Source organism: Cylas formicarius, unplaced genomic scaffold (genome assembly GCF_029955315.1).
Source record: "Cylas formicarius isolate icCylForm1 unplaced genomic scaffold, icCylForm1.1 PGA_scaffold_6__28_contigs__length_40554024, whole genome shotgun sequence".
NCBI classification, from domain to species: Eukaryota; Metazoa; Arthropoda; class Insecta; order Coleoptera; family Brentidae; genus Cylas; species Cylas formicarius.
In genome coordinates, this window is record NW_026844347.1 from 32,671,119 (window position 1) to 32,688,042 (window position 16,924).

Sequence of the window (16,924 nt, forward strand, 5' to 3'; positions counted from 1 at the left end):
AGTACACAAATAATTTTCACCATAAAAATGTTCTCCTATACATTGTGGGAATAATAAGCACACAAGCGATATTTATTTCAAAAGTTTCAGATTTCTATTAACCAATAATTTCTGCAGCAGTTAAAATTAAAATACTTTCGGTCCACTGACATTACGACAGTGGAAGTCATGCTAAATGCACCTTCAAATAATTTTTCTTTCATGCATTACACGGACATTAAAATTAAAGATCTAAAATGGTTTTGAACCTGTTTAAAGTTCGTCTTGAACACCTTGTATATTCTTTGGTACGAAATATCAATTTATTACTTTATTTTATTTGCTTTCCTTTCGTATTCGACATAATCAAATATGTTCTATATTTAAATACGTTCAATATGCAAAATCAAATATTTGCGTAATTTGTCAAATCATATTCCGATATGGAGGCGTATATTTTTGAGGGGTTTTTACTTTCTCATCCATCAACGTCAAAACGCCGACGGAGTTTGTCGACGAATATTTTGTGTGATTGAAAATTCATTTCCATGGTCCTATAAAAAATGCTGCCTTTTAAAAAGAATTTGTAGAGTGAGTGTCGAATAGAAGCTAGGATCGAGGCGGAGAGAGTTTACAATTGTTTAGAAACTCTAAAGTCCAATAAGGTCAATGAAATGAAAATACGCTGACAACGTATGTTGCTGAACTATCACTAATTTAAAAATTAGATTTACTTATTAAATACTGACTGTAAATCACCAAAAATGTATCCTTTATCTCGTTACACATTGTTTAAAACCAAATTAAAATTAAAGGTTTGCGAAGTCTTTATCCTCTTTAACGCAAAGTTATTCTTTCCCGTTGGTTGCCGATTCGTCCAACTGTTACATCCCTGAACCTCCGGCATATTTTTGCATAATTGCCGAAGCTGGAAAATTTCACTTTAAAATTGTCTGAAAATATCGCGAGTAATTGTTCGGCGTTTTGTGACAAACCTTTTCAAACGGTTGCACTCGTTTAAAAATCGGCGGGAAGTTAAGGTAAGTCGTCTCGGAAGTTTTTGCGAGAAAGTTCGAGATTCGCTAGAAGAAAAATCAAAGTGGATTATTTATTAGTGCAAAGATTTTTCTTTGAAATGCAACGTTTCTATGAGAGTCGAGAACACAGCCATCTCACAACGCAGTGCAAATACAAGAAAGATATAATATTATACAGTAACCAGTAGTCCTACTGGGAAACTCTGATGGAACGCAAAAATTGATATAAATATATTGAAACTTGGGCATCAAATAAACGAGATTCTAAAAACGCACGAAATAGAAAGTGGATTCAAGAAAATATGTGGTTTATGTAAAACGAAAATGGAGTTTGTCACTTGTGTCGACGAGTGTTTCTTATGGGAAATGTGTTTTTTTCCCACCTTTTAATTTGGATTAATTAAATTTAAATCTGTGAATAAAAATTTGGGGTCATTTTCATCTGGTATATTCTCAAAGTCTGAGGTCCAAGTCACACCGAGAGTACGGCACAGCATTGAAGAGAATCGTATAGCAGACCCAAAGTCGGTTCAGCACAAAACACATATGCTATGCAGATATCATTTTACATGACTTGAGATGGTATGAAATCTAGTAAAGCGATATATGGCAACTACGATTTCAATGCTTGACCTAGTTCACTGATTAGCTCAAGCAAAAATGTTGAAAATTCAGAGCTAAGCGGCGAAATTTGGGACGCGCTCCACATTCTCAGTGTGATTTGGACTATAGTCTAGTACATAGCGTATTTAACTCGAATAATAATCTTTACACTTATACTGTTATACATACTAAGGCTATGTCGTACCAACCCACAGATTGAAAAGTCCCAAATGTTTGTGTAATGATGTTTTTTAATATTTTTTCAAATAAAGTGAAGTAAACTTTGGCGACTTCTTTTATTGTTTCAAGATATGCGCCTGTTATCTTTTTTTTTAGTTCCATGCAGGCATGTTGTGCATTACTTTCAATGTTGTAATAAAATATAATATTTCTATAAATTTGTGCCATTGTTATAAATATTGTTTTTCATTTTCAAATAAACTACGATTTTCTGGCCTCAGTAAATGTCTTTTTTCAAGACCGTTCAAAAAAATATACTTAATAGCCACACTAATAGGGCAACTATTAAAAGGAGGATAAAATATTAGGTCATCTTTCTCCAACAGTCTGACTGTTGCACTGGTTTAATATTAGATTTAATATCATAAACGTCTAATGCGGGCCTTACACCACGGCAACAATTAGCAATATGTAAGTGGAGAAATATAGGCAACTTTCTGCGACCTCAAATATCCTGTGTGTACAGGACATAGTGGACGTAATTGGAGTGTTTTAAAAAGAAAACCGTTTTTAAATTTTCGGCCATTTTTTATTGTGCAGTGGCGTACTAAGGTTTTCTCTACAGTTCTCCGTTTTTTCATAAATGAATACACCTTTCTTATTTTCAACCATATAGATTTGTTGGTTAATCTGATGAAAAAGGCCAAACTTTTTTTATTTTAATTTTAAATATTGTTTTTCATGTTTAATTTTAATATTTCTGATTTTTTAGAAATCAAAATTATACTCCTTTTAACCCAATAAACGAAACACAATAAATATTAGAATACAAAATATTAAAATTTAACCTTACATTAAATTTAATAAAATATTTTAACGTAAATGTTTAACTGATGGCAGCAAACGCCTCTCAAGTGACATCCTCTAACTCTGCTTTGATTTGAAAATTTCTATCTTGCGTTCTAAGCGGAGCAACCATCTTGTAAGTACCAAGAATCAATGGCAAGTCTTTCAAAAATGTTAGATTTGCATTAAAAAAATAAAGTCCCACAAAACGACTTCAGAAAATACACTGAATCCAAAGCGCCCTTGAAGATTTTGATACGCTAAAGTATGAGGATTTTCTGTGATTCAGCGATAAGAATTGTATCTGTTAAATATTCCGGAACAATCAATTTTCCATTCAGCACTCCAAACAATAGACAATGGAAAAATGCGTATTGCGATAAACCAATTGCAAAATTGTATTCTTCTACCGGCATCCCCTTCATGTGGACCTTTCCGTTACGATATGGTTTGAATTTATTTTTTTTTAAGTAATCAAAAGCTTAAGTTTGACCATTAAAATTGTGTCTGACAGAACACACAACTTAACTGACATTGAAAGCTACATGCATGGCCTACTAATACATAAACAAAAAATGCCCTATATTTCCGCCTTTTGTTCATCACAGGTACCAACAAATCTGTACGGCTGACCGTCATTTTTCTAAGAGCCTATGGATGCCATATAGAATAAGAAAGTTGTATTCCCTAATAATGTTTTTATCCTAATCCAAAAATTTTTTAAATAAAAAGGCAATTTTCAAAAGGGCCAAAAATTGAAAAACGCTAGGTTGGTAGTGAAGATATGAATCATGAAATATTGTTCTGATAGTATAAGGAACTGAACTATGCCAGTATGTCTAAATTTCTTATAATTTATGAAATTCGATAAAGACCTTAATCGTTATTATTACAGTTCGTGTCTTGTTATGATATATGGGGAGCTAACTTAGTTAATAAATAGTGGAAATCAGTTAAACTAATTCTGGAAACAAAAACTTTTTTTGTGTAAGTTTCGTTGTCTATTGGATCATCTTCGTTTTTTCGTTTTTTTGACTTGTTTGGCTAACACAAGATCAGCAGCAGATGCAATTACAGTCTCCACCATGGTAAAAAAGTGTCGGCTATTGAATGTTGTAGTTAATTTAGTTGCTTTAATGTAAATGGATTCCCGCAAGCTACAAAGTCGCACTAAACTCATTTGTGCGACATACATGTTGCCAATGGTTGCCTTGTTGTAAGTCCAACTTTAAACAGAGCTTCGGTGCTCTTATTTCGATTGTAAATATATAAAGTAACTGTCTAACCATTATCACGACTCAAAACAAGTCCAAACTTCAACAGTTTTTTCTAGTACATCGAATTTTTGATCATACTGGCAGAATTCATTTATCGAAATTACAAATTACGACCTTTGCTAATTTACATATTCCACACCAAATTAGCTCAACATTCAATAACTTGGCGACGCGAAAATTTACGTTTAATCAATGGACCGTAACGAGGCAATTTATTCTACTGGATACCGTATAATATTGGCCGTACGCGACGAACCTGGAAACGTTTAAATATTCCCAGGCACTGAGCGATGCCATTAATACGAGTAAGCCACAACATCGACAACGTCAACACCGACAACAAATCAGTGGCGTGCTGTTGCGTACTTTCCGGCAGGGAGATAGATCTGTGACCGGGACTGCATTGTCTTGATCTCGAGCCGAATCCGGTCAGACTTTTCATGCCGGCGAACAGGCGCCTGCGCATCGACGTCGAATCGTGTGGAGGCGTTCCCGAGATATGCTGCGCGCCCGACCCCTGCTGTTGTCTACTGCGCCGCTGGTCTACACAGATCTGACTTTAATGCTTACGTCAATAGCGTGCGGTCCCGATTCTTACGGGTTAAAGTATCGGCCGAGTTTTGTCGTACCCCAAAACCATTTTCAATATACGGAGTTTTTGGAAAAGTTGATACAAAATATAAATAGGTGGGTAAGTATCGCGTGACCCGTTTACTATGGCACCACAACGAATGTTAGAAGCTCTAATAAATATGTATTCATTTATATTTTTAAAATATTATATTGTTATATATACAAGATGACTATACTTTTGTGGGTAAGTAACAACTTATTTTAAGTAAAACACCTTGTATGTTAAAGCGTTTTTGAATTCCTCAGAACTTACTAGACGCATTACATATATATCTTATATCTAGATCTTACCGTTTCTCACAAATCCTAAATTTTATGTAGAAAGCGACATTTGTAGGTCTCAATATATTTAATGTTCTCCGACTTAAAATCTTTGTTAAATACTTGGGGTCGATTTGCTTCTAATCTACATTAGTATTCTGTGTTAATATTTTAAAAACCAATTTTAAAATAAATATTGAAATGAAAAAATATTGAATAAAACAAATTAAAAATATTTTTTTGTCAATTAGTTACAGTCATTTTGCAATACTCAAGAAAAATATACAGAAATGCGATTTTTTATAACACTGTTCTATTAATTACCTAGGCCTAACTGTCCTTTTTTAGTTTTTTTCTTTTTTTAGGGTTTTGTCAGTCTAGATATTTTTCTGCAAATGGAAAAATGTCTTTGATAACATTTGTTCCCTTTTTAGAAATTAATTAGATTTAAACAACTTTTCTGTTATAAACTTGATTACCGGACAAGTGTTATTCTTGTAGAGCTCAAATTTTTTCTACCTGGCCTCGTTAAAGATGTATAGCAACTTTACAACGGAAAAACGTTTTATTGCTAATATTTCGAGAGCGACAGCTTTTTAGGTACTTTCGATAAAATTACGAAAATAGGGCATTTCCATGTGAAAAAAATTTTTCTGAACGATATGGACCCTTCTTTAAATAAATCAATTCCAAATATATAATAAAAGCTTTCAGCGTTGAGGAATCTATGGATTATTTAGACCTGCAAACGTCATTTTTGACATAAAATTTCCAATATGCCAGAAAAGTAAAATAGAAAAATATAAAATCCTGTATTACATTTTAAATGTGTCCAAACAACTTTTTTTAAATTGAATAATAAACTTATCACCTGCCACATACTTAGTAAGATACCTTCTCATAAGACCCATTGAGATATATTTTGAGATAAATTTTTTCAATTGAAATAATCTGTTCCTATATAAATCAGTCAGTGGCTATTATATGTTAATGAATTAGTCTTTTTTGCAAATATGTGTATATAATTCTATCACAGGTCACATTTTAAACGAACAGACTTCTAGTATTAACGTATTTATTACGAAACATAGTTGTGATTCTTGGTTAATTTGTTTTAGATTTAAATTCCATTTAATTCTAAATTATCAAAGCTTGACTTTGATTTTACTATGACGCGACGAGTAAAAGTTTCAATTTTACATATGGATCCTATTCGAATTGTTAATGGATCAAGAGATGATTTGACTATATTTTATTTTATTATTTTTTTTACTTGCAAATTCCATCTAAGTGACGAATTATAACTAACAAACGCTGTAAATAATTATTCCACATAATTCGGTTTTCCGCGTATAAATTTGACGAAATGATATCGCGCGATACAACTGAAAACTTCCCGGGAGAAATAAAGACTGACATTTATTTTTCGAAGATCAAATTTTCCCACACAAATATATTTTCCTGCTATCCGAGCGAATTCCTCAGGTAAACACGAAAAACGCCTTTTTTTGCTGCCGTAGAATTTTGATATTCAGTTCTTTATAACATTATGTAGATTTAATCTCAAGGAAAACAATTTCGGGCTAAGAAGCACTTGCATATTTGTTAACATAATATTATTATTGCAATATTCTAGAAGTCAATATTACAAGCATTGATTAATGTAAAAGAATTTGTGAATACAACCTTACTTAGACGATATAGAAATATATAGTTTGTTTAAATTAATTAGCAACTGAAGTTATTTTATTTTTATATTTATCTCTAATATCTATAAAATTTTCACTCTGACTAGTAATAAAAGTACCCTCTCTCACTGTGCTATTCAATAAATTATTATCAATTGATTTATCAATAACTGCCAAGTTAGAATTTGGTACAAGTACATCTCGTCGCATATTCTTACAAACACCACCTGCTCAAATTGAGACGAGAGTGTCTCCAACCATTCGGAAGTGAATTTATGACCACGTGTCTACCTTTAGCAGAATTTTCATGTGCTGTAAAAAAGTTTTACTGTGATGAGTTCTCCCACGAGCGCAAAACAAAAATAACTAAATAACCAAAATGAGAAACAACTGCCGTAATATTACATTTTTTCTCTCGTGTTCTAGTCAAAATGTTCTATATTAAAATCAGTTCCGTCTGCGAAATCAAATATTTGTCTTTTTCACAACATGTCAAATCATGTTTTTTGAGGACGTCTTACCTTCTCATCTATCAATGTCGAGAGACTGATGAGACACTACGAATATTTTATCTGCTTGGGTTGTAAGTCATACAAAATTCATCTCCTGCGTTTTATACTGCTTTATTTTTCACGTCAAGTATTCACTCAAAATAGTAACTATCTAATGTAGAGTGTTGTTCGTATTTATTTTATTCTAATTTATTGTTAGAGTATTTTAATGTAAATGAAAATACAACCTACAAACGTAAGTATTTTTGTTATTGTATATTCCTCTGATGGTAGTGCCATCTAAGTCTAAACTGGAAATGTACTAATATTCAGACACTCCTACTATGGCACCCCCAAGTTTAGATAATTAATGTGCTGAAATTTGTAGGTTATATTAAGATTTCCAATAATATACTTTAACAGGTTGTTTCATTCCAATATTTACAAAGCAATAGATGTATCGAGCTCTATTTAGTACATTATTCAACCAGTTCTCAAAAAAATCGTCATTTTGCGACACACTGAATCTAGATAATGTTGCTATTTTTACTAATTTTTTACCTTTTTCGAAAATGAAAATTTGTATCAAAATTCAGTTTTGGATAACACTATAAACACTATTTCAATACGTGTTGAAAAATGTGCACTTTGCCAGGTTGTTTCCAGTTTAAACAGACGCGTGTGTATTTTTTAAAAATCGAACGCGTTATTTTTAACTAATATATCCGGGGGTGGACAAAATACGACCTCCCACTGCACGATGGCGTATCAATTTCGGCGGATTGGCCCAGCTGGAACAGACGCGCAGAAAAACAAACATCAAACGATTTAATACCCCGGAAAATCAGAAGTGGGATTTTTCGTTTTGACACGAGATAAGGGCGCGCTTTGATCCGCCGTTTTTTCGGAAAACAATAATGGCAGAAAATAAGTCTGCTTTTGTTTTTTTGCATGCGAAAAATTTACCGGATTTCATAGTTTTCGCACCTCAAATCGCGAGTGTTTTGTAAAACCAGTTTTCAAAACCTAAATTTCTATTGCGAGGTTTCTAAGTAACAAAAATTCACCTTACTTTCCAAATCAAGTTACACATGCGTGCTAAATTTCATTTTTTTTACTTGTCATTTAAGAGAAACGCATCAAACATTCCAAAAATTAATTCAGGTTTTTATTTATCATTAGACAAGATATACTTTATGTCTAGAACATTTGGTGGTAAACAATGAATCAGTAGAAAAACTAAGAGAATGTCGTGCTTCCATTGTCTTTATTTTTTGTTTGCACATCTTTTCGGGCAGATGTATCACTATCTCTCTATCAAGTGCATGTCAATCTCTGAGGATTTCACTCTCGTATATTTCAGTTTAGAACGGGAGTATTTACTTGATTCGATAAAAAATATAAACTTATACCTTTTGGCATTCCACGTTCAAACTGCATAACATTTGAATTGAATTGATTCGAACATTTTTCTTTTTTCTACCATCTACCTCAAAATATCCAATTATGCACAGATCAAGCGTGCGCAAAGTGTCTCTTTAAGACGTCACCTTCGTCAACCCTTATTGCGAGCCACTGAAGAGGTTTCCGGTACTTTATTTTTGGGTGGGATAAAATTGGAAATTGCATCCATTTCCGCTTAATTTCCGTATCGGTCATAGGCGTAGATAAACTTTGTACAACAAAAAAAAATGTTTCAAGGAAACTATCACAAGCTACTCTAATATTATTTACAACTCTTCTGGATTCCTCCTGCAGCAGTTTCTGTTAAGCTCTGAAGAAGCCAACAGGATAATTCGCGAAACGTCAGCAAGCCTGATTTATCAATAACCGACGCAGGAGGAATCTAGAATAATATCTGCGTCTTTCCTGATATTGTGCTCTTCATTATCTCTTTATGAGAGAGTAAAGGTAAATGAATGACACTGTTATTAAAATTTACCTAAGCGCATTTATAAATATGGACAACACAACCTATCATTATTAACTTCATCTTGGACAAAAACAAGACATTATCTATTGGTTAACCAATAAAAATACAGCAGAAATTTAAGCTGCTGTTTGATAAAGCCGTTGACGAACTGATACCAAGGAACTGGCGAAAAACACTACAGATCATGAAAGAAGAGGAGAAAATGTTTGATCTTGAAAATTAGACCAATCGGACCGTCGTCAACCAATTAATTATAACCTTATGAGGAAATGACAGTTCATAGATAATGAAGCATATTATGATATTATATAGATTAATTTCTGTATAATATATTCTTTGCACAATGGTTAATAAAAAGTAGTATGTATATAACGCCTAGTTTTTATTCTGTTAAAATGAAATTCAGTACAGGGATCAGTATCACAACACTATTTGCTTATAATAGGCTCTCCACTTCTCCCCTGCGTTAGTTTTGGTTAGTTTCGCCCCTAATATTGAATTAATGAAAAAGAAGAGGAGCTTATCTTCCAACCTAAACAAAAACAAACCTAATGCAAAATATCACTAATTAATAATTAAGTCTTTTTCCTAGAAAATACCACTACAAAATATTAAACTTATGAAGCAGAACACTTGAATTTGTTTTTTATATAGTAGGTGAGCAAATATTTGGGTACAATATCTACTGCATTTGGACGCTTTGCAAGTCCCTGGACCGAAAAGGTGTTCGGGACTTTGAAATCTAATTCTAGTTCCCAGTACTAGTCCCGAAAATCCAGAAATTGCTCCCGAACCTTAAGATACATTTTGATTCCAAATTATGCTATAATCAAATATCAAAAATTTCGAGCACTCGGACTTTGGAGCTTTAAAATTTCAGAACTGAAATATTTTATCCTTTAATTCTTTTTTCACCTAGTTATTAATAATACGATACATAAAAAGTTCTTTGCAGAGCAAAAGCAATATAATCATGCATAAGCTTCAGGCTGATCACAATATGGCTCCAATAATATTCTAAGCACTCAATAAATTCTTAATAAATTCTTAAGCAATAGTAAATTCGCAAATTTTATTCAGCACAGGTATAAAAATTTATGGGTATAAAAATTTACGAGTAAGTAAGTAAGTAAAGTAATAAATTATTTCGAAATCTTCAGGGCTAGGGACTTCTGTATTATCCCGGGACGAATTTTTTGGTTAAATGCTGGGACTGGAATCGCTAATATTCAGTGCTGGTTGTCCTAATACAGGAGGGAATGTAGAGGCTATTATTAGCAAATCGCGATACATTGTCTCCTGTATCTCCGACTGATTGCGTCATACCATAGGAGCAAATGCCAATTGGCAACCGGGAAGCCTTTGGCATAAGATTTTCACTGTTGATGACCACCCAAACCCTGGTGGATAAACAGAAACATTATGCAATGAAATGCTTAAGTGTTTGTTGGGCCACTCTGTATCTCCCTTGCATGCCTAACTATTTGAAATAGACTTTAGTTAGTTAAACACTCTCTCAGCTGCGCTGCGTTCGTTCCCGTAACTAAAGTGGCCTTTATCAAACTTGTTGCGTAATAGACCGTTTAATGACAAAACATAAAATAACAAAAATTGGCACGCATGTGTAATTTAATTTACTTAATAAAAATAGTTCTCGAAACAAAATAGGATCGTCATTTAAAAATTAGCTGAGAACGACATACCTCAAATTTGGGTCACACCGTGAAACAATTTCTTGCTCAGAATATTTCGGAGGAATTTTCTTTGATTTACTGAATTTACGCCAAGCTAGAGTCCGTATATCAGTGGACGGATTATGAATGAAAAGTGTTGCCCCTTTTTCCAACTTGGGTCGTCCCCGGAATTCGCTAAAAAATCTTTTTCCTTTTTGCTTGATACTATCCGATCTGCGTTATTTCGAAGGTGTCTCTAGGTCGAGGGAGCGATTAGGATCATTAGTGGAGTAAAAAGGACACAAATATTTTTTGCCAAAGTATTACCAAATGTAACCTATACAGTGTATGCAATGAATATTATTAACGTCAAATTTTTAAAAAAATTGATGTTTTTGCTACTAAACCACGCTCATCTAAGGAGATTTTTTTAAACGGTTATTTCGATAGCAGTTTATTAAAAACAGTAAAAGTTAATGAGTTGATTAGTTTTATTGAAGTAAAAAAAATGTTATTATGTATAGGTTTCAGTTCTTTTTTGACAGCAACTCTTTTTCTCTTGCTTTTAGTCCACCATACAGGGAATAGGGAAGTGAGTCGAAAAAACTATGGGGTAAAAACCATGCAGCGATACTGTTACAAATGTAAGCGCTAGCAAACAGTGTAAACTTTAAAATATTGTATGTAACTTATTGGAGGACCTTCTCATCTTTCATGAGGTATTAGAAACAGAGAGCAAAAGATAAGTTTTCGTTTGATGGTTTAAATCGAGTTTTAAAATCACCTGGCGTAACAACATTACCAAGTCATTGATTTGAACCCACGTTTGTCTACTGTTATCTACATAAACCCCAAGTTCACGTTAATGGTGATCATAACATAAACAATTTTTGTTCTTAGAGAAGAGACCTTTAAATACTATCAGAGGATCTACAATTATCTACCACGTCGTCGATCAGTAGAGAAAAAGTAGTAAACAAAAGCGCATCTACTATTTGCTAGCACTTTCACCGTAAATGGAAACTCTATGCATTACGAACTGAAAGCATGACGGGAAAAGCACTCGTAACTATAGGACAACTTCAGTAGAATCTTATAGGCTTGTTCGGTAACAAACCTGAACTAGTTGAGCAAGGCGCTGGATTTACGACCGCCAAGTTAGCACCGGTTGGTTTAATAGGCTGAGGTCCAGGACCTGTTCTTCCTCTGCTGCTACTGATGCTTTGACCAGACCCGCCGGAACTTCCGGGGTTGGAACCAAAGCTCCGTTCCACTGTTATACCGGGTGGAGCGTTATCGATGTTCACGCGAGGTTTGCTGTTCGATATTTCTGTCGCTTGTTTCAGCACTTGGTAAATTTGATCTACCTCGGCCGATTGTATTTCTTTGGAAATTAGTTGCGATTTAGTACCGATTAACGGACGAAGAGGGTTTTTAGAAATATACTATTCGCCTAGGCGATGCGGGTAGTTTTTTCATTTTATCCATCGGACTTTATCCCGATGCAAAAACTTTCCGGCGATCAACGAAAGGGCGATTCGCCATTTGTCAACGTCAAAAAAGTTCCTGCCGTTTTCACAAATGAAGCGGCTTCCATTTGCTGAGTGGATTTGTGACTTTCGGGTGAATCCAGGTTTAAACTGATTAAGGATGAAAGGTCGGCCGAAAAATTAAAGACGTAGGCTTCGTCAAATGTTGGAAAATCTCGAATTTTAATGAGTAATTAAATAAATCGAACGCCAGGGAATGCAAATAATTCCCTCTTCATATGTTTGCAAGGGTCTCGGGCGTTTACATCAAGCAGATGTCAAAATGGAATTTAATTATGAAGACGGAGGTTTATTTGAAAATCCGAAGTTAATCACGTACTACGTGAACCTGGATAGCAGTCGATTATTTGCTTCCTTAAAAGTAGTTCCTCTACCATTTCTATTTTACATTTATTTAAATGACATAAAGATATTATAAGTGTCTCGACAATCAAATAAAATTTAATTACGATTATTGGTTGAATAATTTCTTATTTTTTAAAATTATCTTTCTTATTCAAATTCCATCAAAATCCGTCATTTAACCGAACAAACGATAAAAAAATTTTTTTGAGAAGTAAAATCTTTTAACGAAATGCGATTTTGAATTAGAATACGTCTACGTCTTGGACTTCCTTGGACTTCGTAGCTACTCAATTCTCAAATACTCTCCGAAAAGGGGGCGGGGGCGATTTAAATGCTGCGGGGATTCACACCGATGTAGATGACGGATGAAACTTGGAAATGAAATTTTGATAATGTTAATTTGATTAACCTACCTACCGAGTGTTTAAAATTACAACCTGTCTTAAGCATACTCATAAAGAATTTGTGGATTCTATATGAGCTTTTATGTTTATTTAATATAATAACATAAGTGTAATTAAAACTTTGATTAACTTAAAAATATAAAAAAAAATGTTGACTTCCCGTTTTGCTTTTTTAAAAATTGGATTATTTTAAAATGTACGTAATTTTAAACAGTGGATCATTCGATGCGCTTATCTACTACGAAGCTGATATCTTCTTTAAACACAGTGAAGCTATTTTCGTCCGTGATGTTAAATTTTCAAATCCGATACTCCGGGTTCCTACGAATTCGCGCTTAAAGAAAATTGAGCTTTCACTTAGACTGATTCACTTGGATCGTAAAATAACTTCCAACTTTATTACAACGCTAAGATCTTATCCGGGTAACCAACTCATCGCTTCAAAGAAAGGAAATTTTCCACATTTTTCATTCCTCCCGGATTATTATGGCACCGGAGGAAGTCTTTCGAACGTTCCGGAAGTATTTTGGCGCAAAAAAGCAATACTTCATTTTTCCGAATTTAATTAATAATAAAAATAAAAGTATTAAACACATAAGATTACTTACTACTCTACTCCGCAGAATAGGTCTGTCCACAATAAAATTAGTGTAAAACTTTTTTATGCAATAGTGACAATAATCAAAGCAGTAAAGCGTCCTTTGAAGTTGATTGCTTTGCTGGCGTAAGATTGGTCTGACATCACATACTTGTTATGGGTAGTCTGTGTAGTTATAAGCCCTAAGAATATATTTGTAATGTGGTTTGCCTTTACAGGAGTTACAAAACAGTATCTGTATTATTAAGGACGTTATGAAAAACTTGGAAAAATTTCTGTCTGTTAAGTATTTGAGTCTTTTGTGGGTATAGTGAAGATTTTATGGGAGGCGTTGACTCAGTTCTAGGTTGATGGTTCTTCATCAACTATTCTTTTTAAGCTATTCATCTACTAGTTATTCGCAACATTTTATTTTTTGCCAACATATGAAGTAATATAAATTCTTTCATACGTACTTTTACTTTCCTAAGTTTATGTTCAAGGTAATTTTTCATGCTTGCTCGTAACTAAAAAGCAATACCTCTATTTACTATGTATTCATATTCAGCAATTAGATGTAACATACTTTACAATGATCCTCGCAAAAACATAAAGCAGATTCCGAAGACACTTTTTTTGAAGTCCCGCTTTACAGTCTTACTTCCATTCGGACGTTTATAAATATTTTCATTGGCGTCCCAAATGTTGTGTTTGTACACTTGGGTATGAAATGCCCATGTGTACAAACCTCGAAGTCACTTTATTGCGAATTTATTTATCATTGTTGTATTTACTGTCAGCGACCATGCTGGCTGTTGAACGCCGCTACGTCTTATTGGGTTAAAACAAGACATCAAAGAATCGCCGCTTAAAATATTCCTGTATTAACAACATAGGCAGGACCTCCAGCCGCTACATGTATTTCTCAAACTTTATAAGATTTTATTTTATCCATGTGTTTTAATTAAGAAAAATATTGTGGACGGACCTATTCTTATGGAATGGTGTATGTTTTCGACTTTCCTCGATTTTTAGAAACAAACCCAGACCAAATAGGCGTTTTGGACGAGCAGTTCGAAATGTACTATGGCCTATTCTCTTTGTCCCATTCGAATTAAATTTTTTTGGGTAAATCTGATATTTCGAAAGTGTAGATGGAATTCAAATTAAAGAAAAAACACGAAAAGAAATTGATTCAAAAACGTATAATATAATACATATAAAGGGTATGATCCAGAAATGCTTAGTGTTAAATATAAAAAAAAAGAATTTTAAAGTAAAACAGTTATTGTAAAGAATGGAGTCATCTGTTTTATATTTAACATATTGTTTTTTTATATACTTAACTCGTATCTTGGAACCTAAGCATTTCCGTACCTAAGTTTATGTGAACCTTTTTCTTTCTTTTGGGATAACGAATGTACAGTTGGGTTTTGGTCAATGTTTTTTGAAGCCCCCTGTATATTATCCACCTTGTTTTGCGGAATATAGTTCCGTATAATTTTCCGAAGTATTTAAATTTTCACGTAGCATGTCTGCGAAAAACAAGTTTGTTTTATTACGTCATCAATAGTTTTGTCAAATGTTGAGCTTTCAATTTGTAATATAAAAAATATTCGAAAGTATAAGTCTTGGATTTTTTGGTTGTTTCGGCACCTAGAGTCGTATAGCATCCGGTTTTAGCATTGAAAGATGAAGTTTCAATAACGAAAATCTTAACCGAGTGGGTAGGAATATCTACGAGAACAAAACACTCACTTTCGTCGTCGACATTTGCGTCTGGTATCCTCGTTTCAATTTCGGACGTGGACTTTTGCCGTCGCAAAAGCTTTGCCTTCGTCTGACATTTCTGGGCTTTTTCTTGACAATCGACGTGCACGTTCATCTTGCATATCCGGCATTTCAGCCCTTGACGCGTGTGTCCTGAAATTTATACGTTTCAGTGGTAAGGAGACGAATATATAGTGCTTCCACAAATCAATAATTTTGGCTTAATGACTGGAATTAAATGAGGTCCTTCCTGAAGTTGTAAATCTGTATTATTATTGGGCCAGACTGAAACCATTGATTGAAAAAGTAATAAGTAGGCAGAAATGCGTTCTTATATTGGGGGATTTTAATTATTAAATTTACTCCTATTTTTTAAGGAAAGTGAACAGTAATATTCCGTTGTTGTTATGTCAAACATTGATTTTAGAAAGATGCTTGCAAAACACGAAACCCAAATAAGATGAGGAATTGGGTAGTTTTGTTTACTATGGACTTCAAATATCGCAAAATAGACAAGCACTTAAGTGTGTTTTGATTTAATAAAAAAAATGTGATCCGGATTTTTGGAAAAATTCGGGTAACCACGTTATTATTTAGAAAATTCTTATAAAACCTTCATGAATTGAATTGAGGTGGTTTTTACTTGATGACAATTACATTATTATTATTAAATTATTCACAGTTAATTAATTGAAAGGTGTTGCCGAAACAGCTGTCATATATTATTAAATAAATGTGAAAATGTGAACACTTTTTGTTCTAATTTAATTGTGTAAAATTTTCATATTTTTAACTCTACTATAATTAATTTAAGTGAGGATAACAAAGCGACACAGAACTACATATCGAACAAAATCTGCAATTATGCTGTAAATAATATCTTAAAGCTTGTTTTGTTAAAATTACATTAGCATGCTTATACCCGAGCTCTTCTCTACATAATTTTATGTTTAGTTAATTTAATATATGCCCGATTTGAAAATATCAGATTTTAGATCTTAATGATGATTGGCTTGTTATGAACAAAAATTTATTACATTAGTGACTTATACAAAAATAAACAATATATAATACAATCTACCAATCACTACAGATCACTTATTCAATATTCATAATTGTTTGATTATGTTCTTTGCATATTTATAGGTATCTTTATTAACTAAATTTTAAATATTCTGACACTATTTTTAACTCTACTTGGTCGATATGCATCTTCGGAAAAGATTTTAAATGTGAGAAAAAACTTCATTGACTAAAAAACAATTACTAAATTAAACTTTTGGGGATATAATAACACGGACTTGGTTATTAATAATCACTCGAATCATATCTCCGTTCCGCAAATTCCAACCCATTCCCATTCTATAGAGTTGTGACGTTGCAATAAGTAAAGTTAGATTATTCGATATCTCCGGATAACTGTCGCTGGTGGTTTTGTATCGAGGGAGATAAGCTCGAAATACATGTCGCCTTCGATTTTTCTAAGTTGGAACCTCCGCCTAGCATGTCATTTCCATGGGTGTAACTACCCTCGTTACGCGGAGCGAGGCATATAGAGCCTGATGTACATAAGAAAATATTCGAAAGCTCTAGTTTGATTCAACTAGAATAAATAATTCCTTTGCTTGCTTAGCGTTTGAAGTCAGCAGAAAGTGCGCATAAAATTAGTTAAAAAGT

General features: G+C 33.3%; 1 protein-coding gene across 10 annotated transcripts in view; it reads right to left on the reverse strand.

Moving 5' to 3' along the window:
• LOC132703706 (guanine nucleotide exchange factor VAV3) overlaps positions 1-16,924 on the reverse strand; it is a 176,937-nt gene that overhangs the window by 18,219 nt on the left and 141,794 nt on the right. For 5 of the 10 annotated variants that reach the window (XM_060673124.1, XM_060673125.1, XM_060673122.1 and 2 more), the window contains 2 exons: positions 15,236-15,400; positions 11,719-11,985 (listed from right to left, as the gene is read on the reverse strand). In XM_060673124.1, coding sequence (XP_060529107.1) covers positions 11,719-11,985; positions 15,236-15,400 — 432 coding nt within the window. Of the gene's footprint in view, positions 1-4,288; positions 4,466-11,718; positions 11,986-15,235; positions 15,401-16,924 lie in introns of all 10 variants that reach the window. The other 5 variants (XM_060673127.1, XM_060673130.1, XM_060673131.1 and 2 more) reach the window with 2 other exon arrangements.